Genomic DNA, 21269 nt, shown 5'->3' with positions numbered 1-21269 from the left:
AGAAAATAGAAAAGGGAAAGTAAGGTAGTGCAAGTCAGGTCTGGATATTTGGAAGGTACGGCCCAGATCCGGGTCAGGATCAGTTCAGCAGTCTTATCACAGTTAGAAAGAAGTTGTTCCCAAATCTGGCCGTACGAATCTTCAAGCTCCTGAACCTTCTCCCGGAGGGAAGAGGGCAAAAAGTGTGTTGGCTGGGTGGATCGTGTCCTTGATTATCCTGGCAGCACTGCTCCGACAGCGTGCAGTGTAAAGTGAGTCCAAGGATGGAAGATTGGTTTGTGTGATGTGCTGGGCTATGTTCACGATCTTCTGCAGCTTCTTCCGGTCTTGGACAGGACAACTTCCATACCAGGTTGTGATGCACCCTAGAAGAATGCTTTCTACAGTGTATCTATAAAAATTAGTGAGGGTTTTAGGGGACAGGCCAAATTTCTTCAGCTTTCTCAGGAAGTAAAGGCACCGGTGGGCCTTCTTGGCAGTGGACTCTGCTTGGTTAGACCAAGTCAGGTCATTTGTGATATTCACCCCGAGGAACTTAAAGCTTTTGACCTGTTCCACCTGTGCACCACCGATGTAGATGGGGTTGTGCGGTCCACTACTCCTTCTGAAGTCAACAACCAATTCTTTCGTCTTGCTGATGTTGAGGGATAGGTTATTGTCTTTGCACCATGCCACCAAGTTCTTAATTTCCTCTCTGTACTCAGACTCATCATTACCCAAGATACAGCCTACATTTGTGGTGTCATCAGCAAACTTCTATATTGAGTTCGATGGAAACTTGGCTATACAATCATGGGTGTACAGTGAGTACAGCAGGGGGCTGAGTACACAGCCTTGTGGGGCACCAGTGCTCAGAGTGATTGTAGAGGAGAGCTTGTCCCCTATTTTTACAGCCTAGGTCCTGTCTGTGAGGAAGTTGAAGATCCAGCTGCAGATCTGAGTGCTAAGACCCAGGTTCCGGAGCTTAGGAATCAGTTTTTTTGGAATGATGGTATTAAAGGCAGAGCTGTAGTCGATGAAAAGGAGCCTTACATATCCGTCTTTATTCTCCAGGTGTTCTAAGGAGGAATGTAGTGCCAGAGAGATGGCATCTGCTGTTGACCTGTTGCTCCGGTAGGTGAATTGCCAAGCATCAAGGTTGACCGGTAGACTATGGTTGATGTGTGCCATAACCAATCGCTCGAAGCACTTCATAGCAGTTGATGTCAGAGCCACAGTTCGATAGTCATTCAGGCATGCCACCTTGCTTTTCTTCTGCACCGGGATTATCGTTGCCTTCTTAAAACACGAGGGGATCTTAGACTGAAGCAGGGAGCAGTTGAAGATGTCAGCAAACAGTCCAGCTAGCTAATTTGCACAGGCCCGGAGAACCCATCCCGGGACGCCATCTGGGCCCATCACCTTCCTTGGATTTATCTTCAGGAAGGCTCTTCTAACGTCTTCCTTGGTGACGATGAATCTCGATGCCACCAGGTCCGGTTCATCCAGAGGGGGCAGGATGCTCCTCTTCTGTTCGAATCTTGCGTAGAATACGTTAAGTTCGTCAGGAAGAAAAGCTCTACAGTTATTGATATTCCCAGCCTTTTCTTTGCACCCAGTGATCTCATTTAGACCCTACCATAGTCTACTGGCATCCCTTTGGTTAGCCTGGGCTTCCAACTTGGCTCGATATTGCCTCTTGGCGCCCTTAATGGCTTTCCATAGTTCACGCCTGGATTCCGTGTAGCGACTGGTATCCCTGGACCTAAAAGCCGCAGCTCTAGCCTTCAAAAGGGAGTGGACCTCATAATTCATCCAAGGTTTCTGGTTAGGGAATACCCAGATCGTCTTGCGAGACACACAGTCCTCTGTGCATTTCCAGATAAAGTCCATGACAGCTGAGGCATACTCATCGAAGTTAGCTGCCGAGTCCTTGAATACTAACCAGTCCACCGACTCAAAGCAGAGGACCTCATCCGTTTCCTCTGTCCAAAGCGACACCACTTTTTACACCGTGACCTCCCGCTTTAGTTTCTGTTTGTAAGGTGGAAGGAGGACTATGGCCTGATGACCCAATTTTCCAAAGTGAGGTCGTGGGATGGAGTAGGATGGTGGGCCGAGGGACCTTAAAGCCCCTCCCCTTCAATCTGACCAGCAGCCCAGCTCTTTTCCCACGCTTCCTCGGTAAATAGTGCATCTTTCCAAGTTTCCATCGATGCAGTGTGTTGTTGGCAGCTCTTTGAGGTTGGTGGACGCATCCTGCAGGGATTAATCGGCGGGTCGCGTCGTCCGGCACTCCAAGTCAGGCCAAGTGACAGGGGAGGCTCTGCTGCCACTTCCAACTGCCGGGGGCCTGGACTGTCGATCGGGTTGGGCCCCGAAGCCGACACTTAATCCCAGAGGGCCAGGCTGCCGGCTGAAACAAGTCCGTGAACAGAGTCACGGTTGTGGAGGCTTCCGCTCCAGCCGAGACCCAGGCTCGATTTCCGAGGTTGGCGGCAGAGACCTCACTCCCGGCAGCTGTGGATGGCCACCAACGGACCAGGCCACGCTGATCGGGTCCGGGTCCGGTCCGGAGTTGAAGAAGCAATTCTGGCGTGTCGATGATCTCCATCTGGGTCAGTAGCTTCGCCAGGGTGTTGTTGATCTTGCTAGATGTAGCAAATTGGAGGTTTAGAAGGGTTTCCTGGGTATAGGATAGTGTAGAGGGCAGTTTGCACAGGAGAGCACGCACAGAGTCACCAGATACCGGCGCCATCTTAAACAAAGTGCCTGTTGAGTTTGTAAGGTGGATTTTGTAGACAAAAAACTTATCCAAACAGCAGAATAATGTGCACAGAACATAGACAGTATAGCACAGGTCCTTAGGCCCAGAGCTGGACCAAACCAATTAAAGTAGTAACCAATGGCCAACCAAACTAATCTCTTCTGGTTGCACAATGTCCATATCATTCCATTTTCTTCACATTCGTGTGTCAATTTAAATTTCTCTTAAAAGACTTTAACATATCTGCCTCTACCATTACCCCACGCAGTGCATTCCCAACATGCACTACTCTCTGTGTAAAAAACTAGCCCTTACATCTCCTTTGACATTACTCCCTTTCACCTTAAATGCATGCCCTCTGATCTTAGACATTTCAACCCTGACAAAACGATACCATCTGTCAACTCTATGCCTCCTGTAATCTTATAGACATCTATGTGATCTCCCCACAGCCTCTGCACCCTCTCTAAAGCCTTGACATCCTTCCTATAATGGAGTGACCAGAACTCTATGCAATACTCTAGATGTGGCCTAACTAGAGTTTTATGAAGAGCTGTATATACACTGAGGAATGGACAATCAACATTTCAGTTTGTGACCCTTCATCTGAGTTCAGATTGAAAGCTTTCAAACTAAAATGTTGATTGCCCATTTTCTCCACAGATGCTGCATGACCCACTAAATTCCTCCAGTGTTTTCTATGTTGCTCCATATTCCTGCATCTGTAGCCCCTGTGTCTCCATGTAGAGTGCTGGATAAATCACTGAAAGAATGATCTTGAGTATGGACAAAAAAATCACATCATAATAAGTGGAGTTGAAAAAACATGAATTCTAGAAAAGGTGATCCTGAGGCTACTTAACCATAATGGTTAAGACTTACTTAGCCATTTCACTGACATTCTTCAGAAAAAGAAATCTGTCCCTCTTATCTGGGTTGGCCCCTTGTGACCCCAAATCCTCTGTTATGTGGTCAATCTTAGATGCCTCCTAAATTCAGGGGCAAATCATGATGAAAAATAGATATTGACTACACAGTGACATCCAATTGATTTGTAAGTAGTAGAAAAATAGACATTCAAGGTGAGGTAGTAATTTAGATTAGACGTTGGCTTTGTGGGAGAGGCCAGAGAGTGCTAGTACATACAGTAATTGCCTCTCTGACGGAGGCCTATGTCTAGTGGTGTGCTGCAGGGACTGGTGCTGGCTCCAATGTTTGTTTCTCATCTATGCTTGTTTATCATCAATGATCTGGATGATAAGGTGGTTAACTGGATCAGCAAGTTTGTGGACAACACCAAGACTGAGGGTGTGGTGGACAGCGAGGAAGATTATCAGAGCTTGTAGTGAGATCTGGATCAGCTGGCAAAATAGGCTGAAAAATGGTAGGCGGAATTTACTTCAGACAAGTGTAAAGTGTTGCACTTCAGCTATGTAGAATAGTCTATGTTCAAAGCCTTCCCCGCTCATACCCCCTAACACTTCCTCCTCTATATTGACAATTGCATTGGCACTGTTTTGTGCACCTAGGCTGTTCTTGCCAATTTCATCAATTTTGCCTCTAACTTCCATCCTGCCCTTCAATTCACTTGGGCCATCTCTGACACCTCCCTCCCCTTTCTTGATCTCTCTGTCTCCATCTCTGGAATCAAAATATCAAATGACATCTTTTATAAACTTACTGACTCCCATGGTTGTCTTGACTAATTTTTCTCACACCGTCTCCTGTACAAATACTATTCCTGTCTCAGTTCCTTCGCTTCTGCCTCATCTGTTCCCAGGATGCGGCTTTGCATTCCAGGACATCTGAGATGTCCTCCTTCTTTAAAAAAATGGGGTTTCACTCCCTTTGCTATTGATGCTGCCCTCACTTGCATCTTCTCCATTTTCCATACATCTGTGTTCATTACATCTTTCTAGTGTTGTAAAGGTGATAGAGACCCCCCTTGTTCTTACCTACAGCTCCATCAGCCTCCACATCCAACACATTATCTTTTGCAACTTCCACATCTCCAAAGGGACCCCACCACTAAATATATCCTTACCTCCCCCACTTCACTTTCCACAGGGATTGCCCCCCCACCCGCGATTCTCTTGCTCATTCGTTCCTCCCCACTAATCTCTTTCCAGGCACTTAACCGTGTAAACGGCCTAAGTGCGACCCTGCCCGTACACCTCTTCCCTCACCTCCATTCAGGACCCCAAACAGACCATCCAGGTGAGGTAACAGTTTATCCATGAATCTACTGGGGTTGTCTATGGTGTCCGGTGCTTCCTTTATGTTGGTGAGACCCTTTGTAAATTGGAGGACCTCTTTGTCAAATACCTCTGCACCAGACACCAGAAGCAGGACTTCCCAGTGGCCAAGCATTTTCATTCTGATTCCCCTTCCCTTTCTGACATGTCAATCTATCTTGTGCCAAGATGAGGCCACCCTCAGGGTGGATGAGCACACCTTATATTCTGCCTGGATTCCCTCCAACTTGATGGTATGAATATAGATTTCTCCTTCCGGTGAACAAAAATTCTCCCCCCCCCCCCCCCCCACCTTCTATTCCCCACTTTGACTGTTTGCTTCTTCTCACCTGCCTATTACTTCCCCCTGGATTCCCTCTCACTTCCCCTTCTCCTAATGTCCGCTCACCACCCCTATCTCTTCTCCAGCCTTTGGCCTTTCCCACCAGCTGGCTTCACCTATCACATTCTAGCAATCCTCTTTCCCCCCCCCCCCCACCTAATTCAAGCATCTCACCCCTTTCCTCTCAGTCCTGCAGAGGGGTCTTGGCCCATAATGTCAACTTTTCCATAAATGCTGTTTAAGCTACCGAGTTCCTTACAAACAAGAGAAAATCTGCAGATGCTGGTAATCCAAACAACACACACAAAATGCTGGAGGAACTCAGAAGGCCAGGCAGCATCTATGGAAAAGTGTATAGTTGACCTCCACCCACCCTGTTTGTATTACAAACCCATGGACTCTCACAGCTACCTGGTGCATACCTTATCCCATCCCTTCTCTGAATTTCTCCATCTCTGCTGCATCTGCCCTCAGGATGAAGCTTTTCATTCCAGAATGAAAGAGATGTCCTCCTTCTTCAAAGAAAAAGGCTTCCATTTCTCCACGATCAATACCACCTTCAGCTGCCATCTCCTCCATTTCACACACGCCTGCTCTCACCCCATCCTCCTGCCAACCTACCAAAAGGTGTCCTTTTGTCCTCACCGACAACCCCACGAGCCTCCATGTCTAGCAGATAATTCTCCGCAATTTCCACCATCTCTAACGGGATCACATCACCAAGCCCATCTTTCCCTCCGCCCCACTTTCTATTTTCCATAGGGATCACTCCTTACATGACTCCCTTGTCCATTTGTCCATCCCCACTGATCTCCCTCCTGTCACTTATCCTTGAAAGCGGAGCAAGTGCTACACCTGCCCCTACTCTTGCTCACTCACTGCCATTCAGGGCCCTAAACAGTCCTTTCAGGTCAGACGACACTTCACCTGTGAGTTTTTTTGGGGTTATTTACTGTGTTTGGTGCTCCCAGTGCTCCTGTATGTTTGGTGCTCCTCTATATCATTGAGACCCAATGTAAATTGGGAGACGTTTCGCGAACATCTACACTCCGTCCACCAGGCAAAGTTGGATCTCAGAGTGGCTGTCCTTTGTAATTCCACTCCCCATTCCCATTCCACTATGTCTATCCATGGCTTCCTCCTTTGTCATGATGAGGCCACACTTAGGTTGGAGGAACAACACTTCATATTCCGTAGCCTCCAACCTGATGGTATGAACATCGATTTCTGAACTTCTGGTAATGCCTCCCCTCTCCTCTTTCACTATTCCCATCCCTTTATCCTTTCTTACCTTATCTCCTTGCCCGCCCATCACCTCGCTCTGGTGCTCCTCCCCCTTTTCTTTCTTCCATGGCCTTCTGTCCTCTTTTATCAGATTCCCTCTTCCCCCAAGGAGGAATCTGATTCTCCCTGTATTTCTTTCACCAATCAACTCCCCAGCTCTTTATTTCATCCCTTCTCCTCAGCTTTTTCTCTCCAGTCCTGTCGAAGGGTTTTGGCCCGAAATGTCGACTGTACTCTTTTCCATAGATGTTGCCTGGCCTGCTGAGTTCCTCCAGCATATTGGCTGTGTTGCTGAGTTCCTCCAACATTTTGTGTGTGCTGCTTGTTCCACTGAGGTTCAGTGGGACTACAACAAGAGGTCATGGGTTAAGGGTGAAAGGTGAAAAGGTTAAGGGGAATTTCTTTATGCAGAGGGTGGTGAGAGTGTGGAATGATCTGCTGGTGCAAGTGGTACGTACGAGCACAAGTTCAACGTTTAAGTGAGGTTTGGATGGTATGGGGATGTGGGGTGTATGGAGGGCTAAGTATTGTTAACAGTTTTTGGCCCCATATCTCAGAAAGGATGTGTTGTCATTTGAGGGAGTCCAGATGAGGTTTATGAAGATGATTCCAGGAATGAAGAGTTTAATGTATGAGGAACGTTTGGCAGCTTTAGGCCTGTACTCTCTGAAATGTTGAAGAATTAGGTGGGAACCTCATTGAAACTGAATGAATGTTGAAAGGTCTTGACTGAGTGGATATGGAGAAGATTTTTCCTATGGTGTGGTATCAAGAACTAGAGGGCACAGCCTCAAAATTGAGGGGTGACCCTTTAGAACTGAGGTAAGCAGAATTTTTTTTTTAGCCAGTGGGTAGTAAATCTGTGGAATGCTCTGCCACAGAATGTGTTGGAGGCCAAGTCTGTGCATATATTTAAGGTAGAAGTTGATCATTTCCTGATTGGTTAGAGCATCAAAGGATTTGACAAGAAGGCAGTTATTTGGGGTTGAGTGGGATCTGGGATCAGCCATGATGGAATGGCTAATTGGCATAATTCTGCTCCTATATCTTATGGTCTGGGTGAAGATCAATTATGTGCAGGCAGTTTAAATAGTTCGGCACAGACTATTTGATCAGAAGGGCTTGCTTCTGTAACATAATTTTCTCTGCCTATGAATCTAAAGGCTGCACAATTCATCATTGCTTGCTGATTCCCAGAGAGGGAAAAAGCAAAGAATGTTAAACATAGAAGAGTACAGAACATGAACGGGCCATTTAGAAACATAGAAAATCCACAGCACAATACAGGCCCTTTGGCCCACAAAGTTGTGCCAAACGTGTCCTTACCTGAGAAATTACCTAGGGTTACCTATAGCCCTCTATTTTTCTGAGCTCCATATACCTGTCCAGGAGACTCTTAAAAGACCCTATTGTATCTGCCTCCACCACAATCTCCGGCAGCCCATTCCATGCACTCACCATTCTCTGTGTTAAAAACTTACCCCTGACATCTCCTCTGTAACTTCTTCCAAGCACGGTAAAACTGTGCCCTCTCATGCTAGCCACTTCAGTCCAGGGAAAAAGCCTCTGACTATTCACACGATCAATGCCTCTCATCATCTTATACACCTCTACCAGGTGAACTGTCATTCTCCATCTTTCCAAGGAGAAACGGCTGAGTTCACTCAACCTATTCTCATAAGGCATGCTCCCCAATCCAGACAACATCTTTGAAAATCTCCTCTGCACCCTTTCTATGGTTTCCACAATGTTTCGACAATTTGGCTCACCATGTTGCTAAAAAGCAAATCAAAGCACCCAAATACTAATCCTTCCTACCTACTCCATGACCATATCCCTCTTTCTTACATCTATCTGCCTACCTAAATGTATTTGCCTCTACCACTACACCAGGCAGTGCGTTATGGACATCCGACTCTGAGTAAAACATTTACCCCTCATATCCAGATTGAACCTACCCCCTCTCACCTTCAATACATGCCCTCTGGTATTTGACATTTCAACCCTGGGTATCAGATACTCTGTGTCCACTCTATCTATGCCCCTCATACGCTTGTTAACCTCATTCAGATCTCCCCTCAGTCTTCTAAATTCCAGTGAGTACAGACCCAGAGCTATCACACGTTTCTCATATAATAACCATTTTTTTCCTGGAATCATCCTTGTGAACTGCCACAATGATGTGGAAGCGAGGAAGTCCACCCCTCCTCCAACTGACCAGGTGCTGTGTCTCACCGTGGCTGATGTGAGGAGAACCCCGTGCAGGGTCAACCCACAGTAGGCTGCTGGACCAGACAATATTCCTGGCAGAGTGCTTAGAGCATGTGCAGACCAGCTAGCAGATGTTCTCACTTCAACATCTCCCTGAGTAGTGCCATTGTTGCAACGTGCTTCAAGGCCGCCACCATGGTCCCCGTGCCGAAGAAGTCTTCAGTGTCCTGACTCAATGACTACCGTCCCGTTGCACTCACATCCATCATCATGAAGTGTTTCGAGAGGCTCATCATGAGGCACATCAAGACCCTGCTGCCCCCCTCACTGGACCCCCTGCAGTTTGCGTACCATCCCAATCGCTCAACAGATGACGCCATTACCATCAGCCTCCATCTGGCCCTAACCCACCTGGACAAAAAAAGACACATACGTTCAAATGCTGTTCATAGACTTCAGTTCAGCATTCAACACAATCATTCCTCAGAAACTAATTGGAAAGCTGAGCCTACTGGGCCTGAACACCTCCCTCTGCAACTGGATCCTAGACTTCCTGACTGGGAGACCTCAGTCAGTCCGGATCGAGAGCAGTATCTCCAACACCATCACACTGAGCATGGGCCCGTCCCCCCCCCAGGCTGTGTACTTAGTCCACTGCTGACCCACGACTGTGCTGCAACACACAGCTCAAACCACATCATCAAGTTCGCCGATGACACGACCATGGTGGGTCTCATCAGCAAGAATGACGAGTCAGCTTACAGAGAGGAGGTGCAGCAGCTAAAGAACTGGTGCAGAACCAACAACCCATCTCTGAATGTGAACAAAACAAAAGAGATGGTTGTTGACTTCAGGAGGGCACGGAGCGACCACTCCCTGCCGATGGCTCCTCGGTAGAGATTGTTAAGAGCACCAAATTTCTTGGTGTTCACCTGGCGGAGAATCTCACCTGGTCCCTCAACACCAGCTCCATAGCAAAGAAAGCCCAGCAGCGTCTCTACTTTCTGCAAAGGCTGAGGTAAGTCCATCTCCCACCCCCCATCCTCATCACATTTTACAGAGGTTGTATTGAAAGCATCCTGAGCAGCTGCATCACTGCCTGGTTCGGAAATTGCACCATCTCCGATTACAAGACCCTGCAGCGGATAGTGAGGTCAGCTGAGAAGATCATTGGGGTCTGTCCTCCCGCCATTACAGACATTTACACCACTCGCTGCATCTGCAAATCAAACAGCATTATGAAGGACCCCATGCACCCCTCATATAAACTCTTCTCCCTCCTGCCATCTGTGAAAAGGCACCAAAGCATTTGGGCTCTCACGATCAGACTGTGCAACAGTTTTTTCCCCCAAGCCATCAGACTCCTCAATACCCAGAGTCTGGACTGACACCAACTTACTGCCCTCTACTGTGTCTATTGTCTTGTCTATTACTTATTGTAATCCCTACACTGTTTTGTGCACTTTATGCAATCCTGGGTAGGTCTGTAGTATAGTGTAGTTTTTGTACTGTTTCATGTAGCACTATGGTCCTGAAAAATGTTGTCTAATTCTTACTGTGTACAGTACTAGCAGTTATCGTCGAAATGACAATAAAAAGTGACTTGACTTGACTTCATCCACTGCCTTGCCTTCGTCAACTCTATAAGATTGGTTAGCCATGAATTACCACACTCAAAGCCATATTGACTATCCTTAGTCAGTCCCTGTCTATCCATATACTCATATCTAGAACATCTTCCAGTAACCTTCCAGTAACTTTTCTACTAATGATGCCTGGCTCACCAGCCTATAGTTTGCTGGTTTACTTCTAAGAGCCTTTCTTAAATAATGGAACAACATTATCAATCCTCCAATCCTGCGGTACCTTACCTGTCACTAACAATGTTTTAAATATCTCTACTAGGACCCCTGCAATTTCCTTTTACTATTAATATATCTGTAGAAGCCCTCAGGGTTCTCCTTCGCTCTGTCTGCTCGAGCAGCCTCTTTAACCCCTCCTAAATTCCTTCTGAAGTGTTATCCTGTATTTCTTACGGTCCTCAAGTACCTAATTTGTTCTTGTCTTCCTATATCTGCTATACACCTTTTTCTTAAACAGGGTCTCAATATCTCTTAAAAACCTGTTACCGCTGCCTTTTATTCTGACGGGAACATACAAACTCGGTACTCTCAATATTTGACTTTGGAAAGCCTTCCACTTACCAAGCATCCCTTTGCCATAAAACAATCTATCCAGATCACACTTGGACATTCCTTGGGTGGGAAAGACTTGGAGGAGAACAGGCCAAATGCAGGCAAATGCAATTAGTGTAGATAAGCTGTAGGGTCAATATTGTTGAGAAAGCTGAACCATTTTTACCAAATCTACTCTTAATTGTATTTAGCGTATTCTCCTCCAAGTCTTTCCTATCCAGGGACTGTTCAAGCATCACTTAAAGATTGTAATTGCATCTGCTTCTACCATATTGTTTCAGGTAACCAGCATCTTCTGTGTAAAATACTTACCTCTTAAATATTCTTTAAATTCCTCTCCCTCACCTTAAATCTATTTCCTTTTGTTCAAGACTCCATAGCCCTGTAAATAAGATTATGTCTATCCTCTCAATCACTTATAACTTTATAAATCTCTATAAGGTCATCTCTCAGTCTTCAATGAGAGTAAAGCCAGCCTGTCCACTCTCTCCTTGTAACTCTAGCCCACTAAGCCAGACAATATCCTGGGAAATCTCTCCTGCATTCTCCCTATTGCTACCACAATCCTTCTGTAATGTGGCATCCAGAAAGATGCACAATAGTCCAATGAAATATAATCGATGTTTTGTACAACTGCAACATGGCATCCAAACTTGTACACTCAATGCCTCAGCCCATGAACACGTGCATGCAAATACTTACAAGGGGTCCTGGGGTAAAAGTACCACAGAGAAGTTTTATCAAGAGAACATACAGATTTCCCGGTGGTCTGGAATCAGTCGTGTTTAAGATGTGTTTCCTTCAGTCACACAAGGAATCATCCTTGAGTCTCAACAAAAGCGGCCTGGTGTGCTGAGCAGTCAGAAGTGAGCCATTACATCAATTAACTAGCAAAATATGTAGGGTTCACCACATTTTCAACATCCTCTGGGTATAGAAGGTGCTGCTGTTACTGACAGAACAGAGAAATCGCTTTGACTGGCCATCATGCACATTTAATCTACTCCCATCTGTCTGCATGTAATCATTATCCCTCTGGTTCACATGTGCGGCTAAATGTATTGGCTTTCGCCACCTCTCCTGGCAGCACTTTCGAGGTACTCACTACTGTTTGTTAAAAAACTTGCCCCGCAGTCACTTTTAAAGTTTTCCCTATCATCATAAAGCTATGCCCTTTGGTATTTGACATCTACACCCAGGAAAAAGACTTTGTTCTATGTATGCCTCTCATAACATGATAAACTTCCGTCAGGTCTCCATTCAGCATGCAATGCTCAAGAGGAGACAACCCAGTGATAATTAACAAATAATTTCTAAGCATTCACACCAACACATTGCCCAGACAATATACATGTCATGTGAATTCAATTTATTCCAATGACAAAGTACGATCAAATAGTTTTTTAAACTTTCAATTCAGTCTAAAAATTTCTTATATTCATAAATGGGATATTACAGTTCAAATTGACCACTTTGTGAATGATTTACAATAAGATACAATCAAAATGAGAGGGAGAACTGCTTAAGGTGGCCTGTGTACAGCAGCTGCCTGAGAGCTGTGGGCTACTCGGAGATTACTCAGATCAGCATTTATTGCCTCCCAGTCACTTTCACCATGGTGCATATGAAAAGGTTGCTATGTTCAGTCCACAGTTCAGACCGCTGGTGGAAACATTCACATGTTAAATAAAAACTGCGGAAAATGGAGTATGCAGAAATGCTGTGATCTTAGTGTGAGGTGCTAGAGAAAAAATATAAAAAATAAAAAATAATTTAAAAAAATAAAAGGGAGCATGAAGGAGTGAAGAGAGAAAAGAAAGCCTGAAAGAAGCAAAGAGTAAGGACATAAACATTCACACCAAAGATTGCAGAGCCATGTCAAAGTCTAATTATCTAATATATTTTAAGAGAAAAGGAAGAAATAATTTCTTAAACAGATGAGGCAAAGGGAATTGTATTCTTATGAGAGTGACAGCGAGAGAAAGGTCAAACAAGAAAATATTCATTCATACAGAAAAAAGTACTAACTTTACATGTCTAAAAATGGTAAAACACTGTTACAGAGTAATCTTTCTGAGATCAATTTCACTTAACATACCAAGCATAAGGTAGCTGTATCCCAGTTGCATTGTGTTCTCAAAAGTGTTGAACTGTAACTGTTCAGTGGTAATCTCACTCAGGCACTGTTCTCTTCCTTTTCATACTACTGAGATCATTTAGCAGAACTTCAACAGATGAAGTCTCAGACACACCCAAATAGGGGAGGAGAGAAACCCAGCTTCGGCCTGCCTCCCACGCTCCACAACCTATTAATCCATTGATCTTAAATCTACGTATGAATTCAAATCTGGAGTATACCCTTGAGATCCTACAACATCTGATTCTACTCATATGCTCCGAATTATAGAAATCCTTTGTTGGCAATACTTATTTTCAAAATCTGCTTATTGCATGTGTTACGAAGGATGAACAACTCTGATGGGCAGAAGGGTGCAGAGTGGCCCATGCCCCCCCCTTTTTGGAGAATCGCAAATCGCTACTATTTCGATGCTGCTAACAAGGAAGTAAGAAAGACAAAAGGAAATCTGCCAGGGCAGTTGTTATTGATAACAGCTCATGAAAGAGAATGAGAGAGAGAGACACAGCTAAAAGGTACCCCATGGTGGAATGCCTCCTACTAACAAAAGAGGAGTGGAACCATTGATGACTGCTATTGTCTTTTGGAGAAGGATTGTTTACTTGGTACTGTTCTATTCATTGAAATCCCTCAGGGGACAGCCAGAGTGGGCTGGTTTGATGGGTTAAGTCATTCAAACCTGATTGACACCTGAGACCCCGTGAGTGGGGATAAAATCGAGGTCTGGGGTGACACCCCTCAGACGCACCAGCAGAAACGCTAGTGAGCAGCAGAAACCCACGAGACAGTGTGGGACATCGGAGCCCGAACGAAAGGTCGGTAAATTTTAACTCTCAGTGTTTATAGCGAGACCAGTGGGGGCTTGTGTGTGTGTCCACCCTTGCCTGGGTGACGAGTCCACCACGGAAGAACGGTCTAGCTAAAGGACAGAGGGGTCACACTTGAATGGCCACAACAACGACACATCGACGGATCGAAATCATAAAGGAAGGTTGGCAAAGACCATGGCTGTTACTGTTCGCGCTCTCTCTTTCTCTAGTCTCTCTCTCTCCAACAATTGCAACACATCGACTGACAACTACCGCAGCCTGCATGAAATGAACTGAACTTTATATTTCCATCTGACAATTCATTATCCCCTAGACAACGATAGAGCTTGTTTTATTACTGATTATTATTATACCCACACTTTTAGGTTTAGTATTGCTAACGTGTATTATCTGTATATTTGCATTGATATTAATTTGTATATTTTACTAATAAACACTGTTGAAAATAGTACCACCAGACTCCAACGGACACTTCTATCTTTGCTGGTAAGACACCCAGTTACGGGGTACGTAACACATGATAGATGATTGATTAGATATGTGATTGAAGTGCATTGAAATGAATAAAAAGTTTCATAGAACATAGTACTGGAACAGACCCTGCAGCCCACAGAGTTGTGCCAAAACAGTTAAAAAGCAAATAAAAAAAACCACAAACACTAATCCCACCTACCTACACAATGTTCATATCCCTCCATCTTCCACACATTCATGTGCCTATCTAAATATCTCATGTATTTGCCTCTACCACCATATCAGGCAGCACATTCCAGGCATCCCCTTTGAACCTACCCACTCTCACCTTTAACGCACGCCCACTGGTATTAGACATTTCTAACCAGGGGAACAGATACTCCTCTCTACTCTATCTATCCCTCTCATACTCTTATAAAACTCCGTCAGATCTCCCCTCAGACATCACTACTCCAAAGAAAACAACCAAAGTTGATCCAACTTTTCATGATAGCACAAACCCTCTAAACCAGGCAGCGTACTGATAAATCTCTTCTCCACCCTCTCCAAAGCCTCAGCATTCTTCCTATTGTGAGGGGACCAGAACTGTATTCAACACTACAAATGTGGCCTAAGCAGAGTTTTAGAAAGTTGCAACAATACCTCCTGACTTTTGAACTCAATGCTTGCATTCCAAAAGCCTACCGAACTGGAAAGATTCTTGCCTGGATAAAGCAGTGGCAGATTGGCAGGAGGCAAAGGGTGGGAATAAAGGAAGCCTTTTCTGGTTGGCTGCCATTGACAAGTGGTATTCTACAGGGGTCTGTGTCAGGACTGATTTCTTTTTACGTTATATGTCACTGATTATGTTGATGGAATTAATGGCATTGTTGGAAAGTTTGTAGATGACATAAAGATAGGTGGAAGGGCACGCAGTTTTGAAGGAGGAGTGAAGCTTCTAAAGGACTGGGACAGATTGGGAGAATGGGCAAAGAAATGCACATGGAATACAGTATTGGGAAGTGTATAGTCATGCACTTCGGTAGAAGAAATGAATGGGTTGACAAGTTTCAAGTGCAAAGGACTTGGGAATCCTTGTGCAGGATTCCCTAAAGGTTAATTTGCATGTCGAGTCTGTGGCGGGGAAGGCAAATGAATGTTAGCATTCATTTCAAGAAAACTAGAAAATAAAAGCACAGATGTAATTTTGAGAATTTATAAAGCACTGATAAGGCCTCACTTGAGGTATTGTAAGCACTTTTGGGTCCCGCTCCTTAGCTTAGAAAAGATGTGCTGAAACTGCAGAGGCTTCAAAAGAGGGTCACGAAAAATGCCTTGTCGTGAAGAGTGTTTGATGGTTCTGGACCTGTGTTCACTGGAATTCAGAAGAATGAGGGATGACCTAATTGGAACTTATCAAACGGTGAAAGGCCTTGATAGAGTGGATGTGGAAAGGATGTTTCCTACGGTGGGAGAGTCTAAGACCAGAGGACGCTGCCTCAGAATAGACGACATCCTTTCAGAATGGAGATAAGGAGGAATTTCTTTAGCCAGAGAGTGATGGATGCCAAGCCTTTATGCAGATTAAATGCAGAGAATGATAGATTCTTGATTGGCCAGGGCATGAAGGATACAGGGAGAAGCCAGTAGATTGGGGCTTGAGGGAAGTTGGATTAGTCATGATGAAATAGCGCAGCAGACTCAATGGTCAAAAGGCCTAGTTCTGATCTTATACCTTACGGTCTTAAAATGTTTTTGACCTGTGTGGCCACTTTCAAGGAGCTATGAACTTGAATCCCAAGAACTCTCTGCTCAGTAACACTGTTATGGATCCTGTCTTTAACAATGTACTGTCTCCTTGCATTTGTCCAGCCAGGGTGCAGCGTCTCACTAACCCAACCATCTACATTTTCATCCAGGTCATTCATATACATCACAAACAGCTGAGATCCCAGCACAGATTCCTGCAGAACACCACTAATTACAGACCTCCAACTTGCATAAGTCTCTTCAAAGCCTAACCTCTGTTTTTTATGTGCAGACCAGTTCTGCATCCAAACAAGCAATTTGTCACAAACCCATGCATCTTAATCTTCTGGATTAGCCTCCTTTGAAGGACTTTCTCAAACATCTTACTAAAATCTATGTCGGCAACATTCACTGCTGACCATCATCAATCTGCCTCATCCCCTTGTCTAAAAGCACAATCAAGTTGATAAGACACAACCTGCCCCATGATAAGGTTCCCCATGTGAGGCTCATTCAGAAAATAATGAGGCATGGGATCCAAGGGGACCTTGCTTTGTGAATCCAGAATTGGCTTGCCCACAGAAGACAAAGGGTGGTTGTGGATGGGTCATATTCTGCATGGAGGATGGTGTTCCACAGGGATCTGTTCTGGGAACCCTCCTGTTTATGATTTTTATAAATGACCTGGATGAAGAAGCAGAAGGGAAGGTTAGTAAGTTTGCGGTTGATCGAAAACTTGGGGGTGTTGTGGATAGTCTGGAGGATTGTCAGAGGTTATAGCGGGATATCGATAGGATGCAGAACTGGGCTGAGAAATGGCAGATGGAGCTCATCCCAGATAAGTGTGCTGGTTCTTTTCGATAGGTCAACTTTGAAGCCAGAATATAACATTAGTGGTAAGACTCTTGGCAGTATGAAGGATCAGAGAGATCTTGGGGTCCATGTCCATAAAACATTCAAAGCTGCTGCGCAGGTAGACAGTGTTATTAAGAAGGTGTATGAAGTGCTGGTGTTCATCAACCGTGGGATTAAGTTCAAGAACTGTGAGGTATAAGACCTTAGTTAGACCCCATGGAGAACTGTGGTCAGTTCTGGTCACCTCACTACAGGAAGGATGTGGATGCTATAGAGAGAATGCAGAAGAGATTTACAAGGATGTTGCCTGGGTTGGAGATCATGCCTTATGAGAATAGGTTGAGTGAACTTGACCTTTCCTCCTTGGAGTGACGGAGGATGAGAGCTGACCTGATAGAGGTGTATAAGATGATGAGAGGCATTGATTCTGTGAATAGTCAGAGGCATTTCCCAGCACTGAAATGGCTAATATGAAGGGCATAGTTTTAAGGTGCTTGGAAGTAGGTACAAGGGAGATTTCAGAGGGAAGTTTTCCACACAGAGATTAGTGGGTGTGTGGAATCCACTGCCAGAGAAGGTGGTAGAAGCAGATAAAATAGGGTCTTTTAACATAAGAACATAAGAAATAGGAGCAGGAGTAGGCCATCTGGCCCATTCAGCCTGCTCCGCCATTCAATAAGATCATGGCTGATCTGTCCGTAAACTCAGTTCCATCTACCTGCCTTTTCCCCATAACCCTTAATTTCCTTACTGTGTAAAAACCTATCTAACTGTTTCTTAAGTATATTTAGTGAGGAAGTCTTAACTGCTTCCCTGGGCAGAGAATTCCACAGATTCACCACTCTCTGGGAAAAACAATTTCTCCTCATCTCCATCCTAAATCTTCTCCCCTGAATCCTGAGGCAATGTCCCCTAGTTCCAGTCTCACCTACCAATGGAAACAAATTTCCTGCTTCTATCTTATCTATCCCTTTCAAAATTTTGTATGTTTCTGTCAGATCCCCTCTCATTCTTTGAACTCCAGAGAGTATAGTCCCAGGTGACTCAATCGTTCCTCATGAGTTAACCCCTTCATCCCTGGAACCAACCTGGTGAACATCCTCTGCACTGCCTCCAAAGCCAGTACATCCTTCCTCAAGTATGGAGACCAGAACTGCACACAGTACTCCAGGTACAGCCTCACCTGTACCCTGTATAGTTGCAACATGACCTCCCTGCTCTTGAATTCAATCCCTCTAGCAATGAAGGCCAACATTCCGTTTGACTTCTTAATAGCCTGTTGTACCTGCAAGCCAACTTTTTGCAATTCATGAACAAGCACTCCCAAGTCCCTCTGCACAACAGCGTGCTGCAATCTCTCACCATTTAACTAATAATTTGCTCCTCTATTATTCCTTCCAAAGTGGATGATCACACACTTACCAACATTGTATTCCATCTGCCAAACCCTGGCCCACTCACTTAACCCATCTATATCCCTCTGTAGACTCTCCACATCCTCTGTACAATTTGCTTTTCACTCAGTTTAGTGTCATCAGCAAATTTTGCTGTGCTACACTCAGTCCCCTCTTCAAAATCATCAACGTAAATGGTGAACAGCTGCGGGCCAAGCACCAACCCCTGTGGCACCCCACTCACTACTGACTTCCAACCAGAGAAACACCCATTTATACCAACTCTCTGCCTTCTATTGGTTAACCAATCCACTATCCATGCCAATACACTTCCTCTGACTCCATGCATCCGTGTCTTATTTCTAAGTCTCTTGTGCGGCACCTTATTGAACACCTGGAAATCCAAGTATACGACATCCACCTGTTCCCTTCTATCCACTGCACTCATTATGTCTTCAAAGAACTCCAGTAAGTTTGTCAAACAGACTCTTAGATAGATACATGGAGCTTAGAAAAATAGAGGGCTATGCGGTAGGGAAATTCTAGGCAGCTTCTAGAGTAGGTTACATGATCAGCACAACATTGTGGGCCAAAGGGCTTGTAATGTGCTATAGATTTTGTATGTTCCATGCCACACACAATACCATGCTGGCTCTTCCTAATTAGACCAAAGATTTCCAAACACCCATATATCCTATCCCCCAGAATTTTCTCCAACAATTTTCCTACAACTGACATGAGATTCATAAGTCTGCAGTTCCCAAGATTGTCCCTTGTTCCGTTCTTAATTAGTAGGATAACATTAGCCACTCACCAGTCCTCCAGGATCTTACAAATATGTCCTAGAGAGGTCATGAAGATACTGGTCAAGGCCCCAGCAATCTTGTCTCTTGCCTCCTTCAATTACCAGGAGTAAATCCTATCAGGCCCTGGGGACTTATTCACCTTAATACTCATTAGGAGGCCCAATCCCTCCTTCTCCTTGACCACTAAATACCCTAACATATTTAGACATTCAGCACTGATCTCCTGGTCCACCATGGCCTTTTCCTTGGTAATTACTGAAGTTAAGTACTCATGAGGTACCTCACTCACATTCTCAGCATCCAGGTAAGTTCTCCCCCCTTATTCTGGAGTGGTTCTACCTTCTCCCTAGTTATCCTCTAGTGCTTGATGTATGTATAGAATGCCATGAGATGCACCTTATTCCTACTTGCCAAGGACTTTTCATGGCCCCTCTTGGCTTTTCTAATTCCCTCTTTAGTTCTTTCCTGGCTTCCTTATACTTCCCATGTACTCCGTTTGATCCTAACTTCCAAAGCTTTACATACTTGCTCTTTTTCTTCTTGACCAAATTCATCACCTCTCTGGAGATCTTTCCATCCCTGTCCTTCCTTCTAACAGGAACATACCTCTACTGTAATCAGTGCAATTAATCTTTAAACATAGTTAGAAAAAAACGTGGTCCCAATTAACTCTACTTAGTTGCTGCCTACCAACTTTGTAATTTGCCCTCCTTCAGCTTAAAACTTACTCACAGGGACCATACCTATCCTTAATTGTAACTATTCTTTCAAGGATCTACCCCTTACTAATAATGATTAGAGAGGCACAGAGAGAATCTGTAATTGCCAACAAGTAATACCTGTGAATTTACACAACCAAGTACCTGTGTGCACAAATACTAAGTTTTCCTGACCATCCGTGAACACTCAAAGAATAGAAAAGGTAATATCATTAAAAGTAATCCATGCTGGCAATGTATTCCTCTGATTGCTGCATGTCCATGGGTTCCTTCACACCCACAATGGTGGGTCTCTGGTGACTGGGGTTATCACTGTTAGAGCACCCAAAGTGGCTGCTTTTATATTCAATCCCTACCATTTCAAATATCATGTTTCAGTGTTATTGGCTGTGGGTCACCCAGTTGAACTTTAACACCTTTTAATTGGTTCTGATCCAAACCAGCACTTTTTCTGCAAGTGATAACTGGTAATTTACGGTTCTGTGTTCTCTTTGACTGACTGATTCAAGGCAGTCAAACCAGGTCGAATTACTTAGGGCAGACAGAGACTACACTATTCACAAACATGCATCTGATAGCAAAAAACATTTCACAAATAACTTCTTATTTGGAAATGATCTCTCATCCAGCAGGTTACCTGGAGCATCATCATGTCGACTGTAAAAACTGATCAAGCCAGTTCACAAAATGGAGGATGCAGTGTCACTTCACAAAATGGCACCCTCCATTTCCTTCAGTTATATGGCAAAGCAAAGTCAATTGGCTTGTCTAATTCCGTTGTCCTTGTTTCATTCAAATTCACTGATTTGTAGAATGTAGTTATTTCTTTTCACCACTATCCTGAAAGTTAAGGAGTTGTGGTTATTCTTCCCTAGCCGCTCACCAACTGAAATATCAGTCACCTGGCTTGGCTCATTAGCCAACACTAGGTTTTGCAAAGCCCCTCCTGTCATTGGACCATCTACATATTGATTGAAGAAATCCTCCTGGAAACACAAAACAAATTCTGCCACATCAAAACCCTTTGCACTAAGAATGTTCCATTTTATATTACAGAAGCTGAAATCCCTCATGACAACAGCCTTATCATTTTTACGCATTTCCTTAATTTGGCTACATATCTGTTCCTGTGCCTACTAGGGGGTTTGTAGTAAAATCTGATCAGTGTGATTGTACCTTTCCTATTCTTGAGTTCTAACCAAATCCCAAATGGAGTCAGTGCCTGAACTCTCCATTATGTCTCCCCTGAGTACAACTGTGATACTGTTCCTGATTAGTAGTGCAAACCCTCCTTCTCTTTTACCCCCTTCTCT

General features: G+C 44.5%; 1 protein-coding gene across 1 annotated transcript in view; it reads right to left on the bottom strand.

Moving 5' to 3' along the window:
* Positions 1 to 13202, bottom strand: part of LOC140740137 (adhesion G protein-coupled receptor E3-like) — a 139896-nt gene extending 126694 nt beyond the window's left edge. The window contains exon 1 of the mRNA XM_073069073.1: positions 13112 to 13202. Within this exon, the coding sequence (XP_072925174.1) occupies positions 13112 to 13142 (31 nt within the window). The 5' untranslated portion in view covers positions 13143 to 13202. The remainder of the gene's footprint in view (positions 1 to 13111) is intronic.
* Between the last annotated feature and the right edge of the window lie 8067 nt (positions 13203 to 21269).

The sequence above is a fragment of the Hemitrygon akajei genome, chromosome 16 (genome assembly GCF_048418815.1).
Source record: "Hemitrygon akajei chromosome 16, sHemAka1.3, whole genome shotgun sequence".
In the NCBI taxonomy this organism is placed as follows: Eukaryota; Metazoa; Chordata; class Chondrichthyes; order Myliobatiformes; family Dasyatidae; genus Hemitrygon; species Hemitrygon akajei.
The sequence above is the reverse complement of the archived record's forward strand: the minus strand, read 5'-3'. Positions and strand labels throughout refer to the sequence as shown.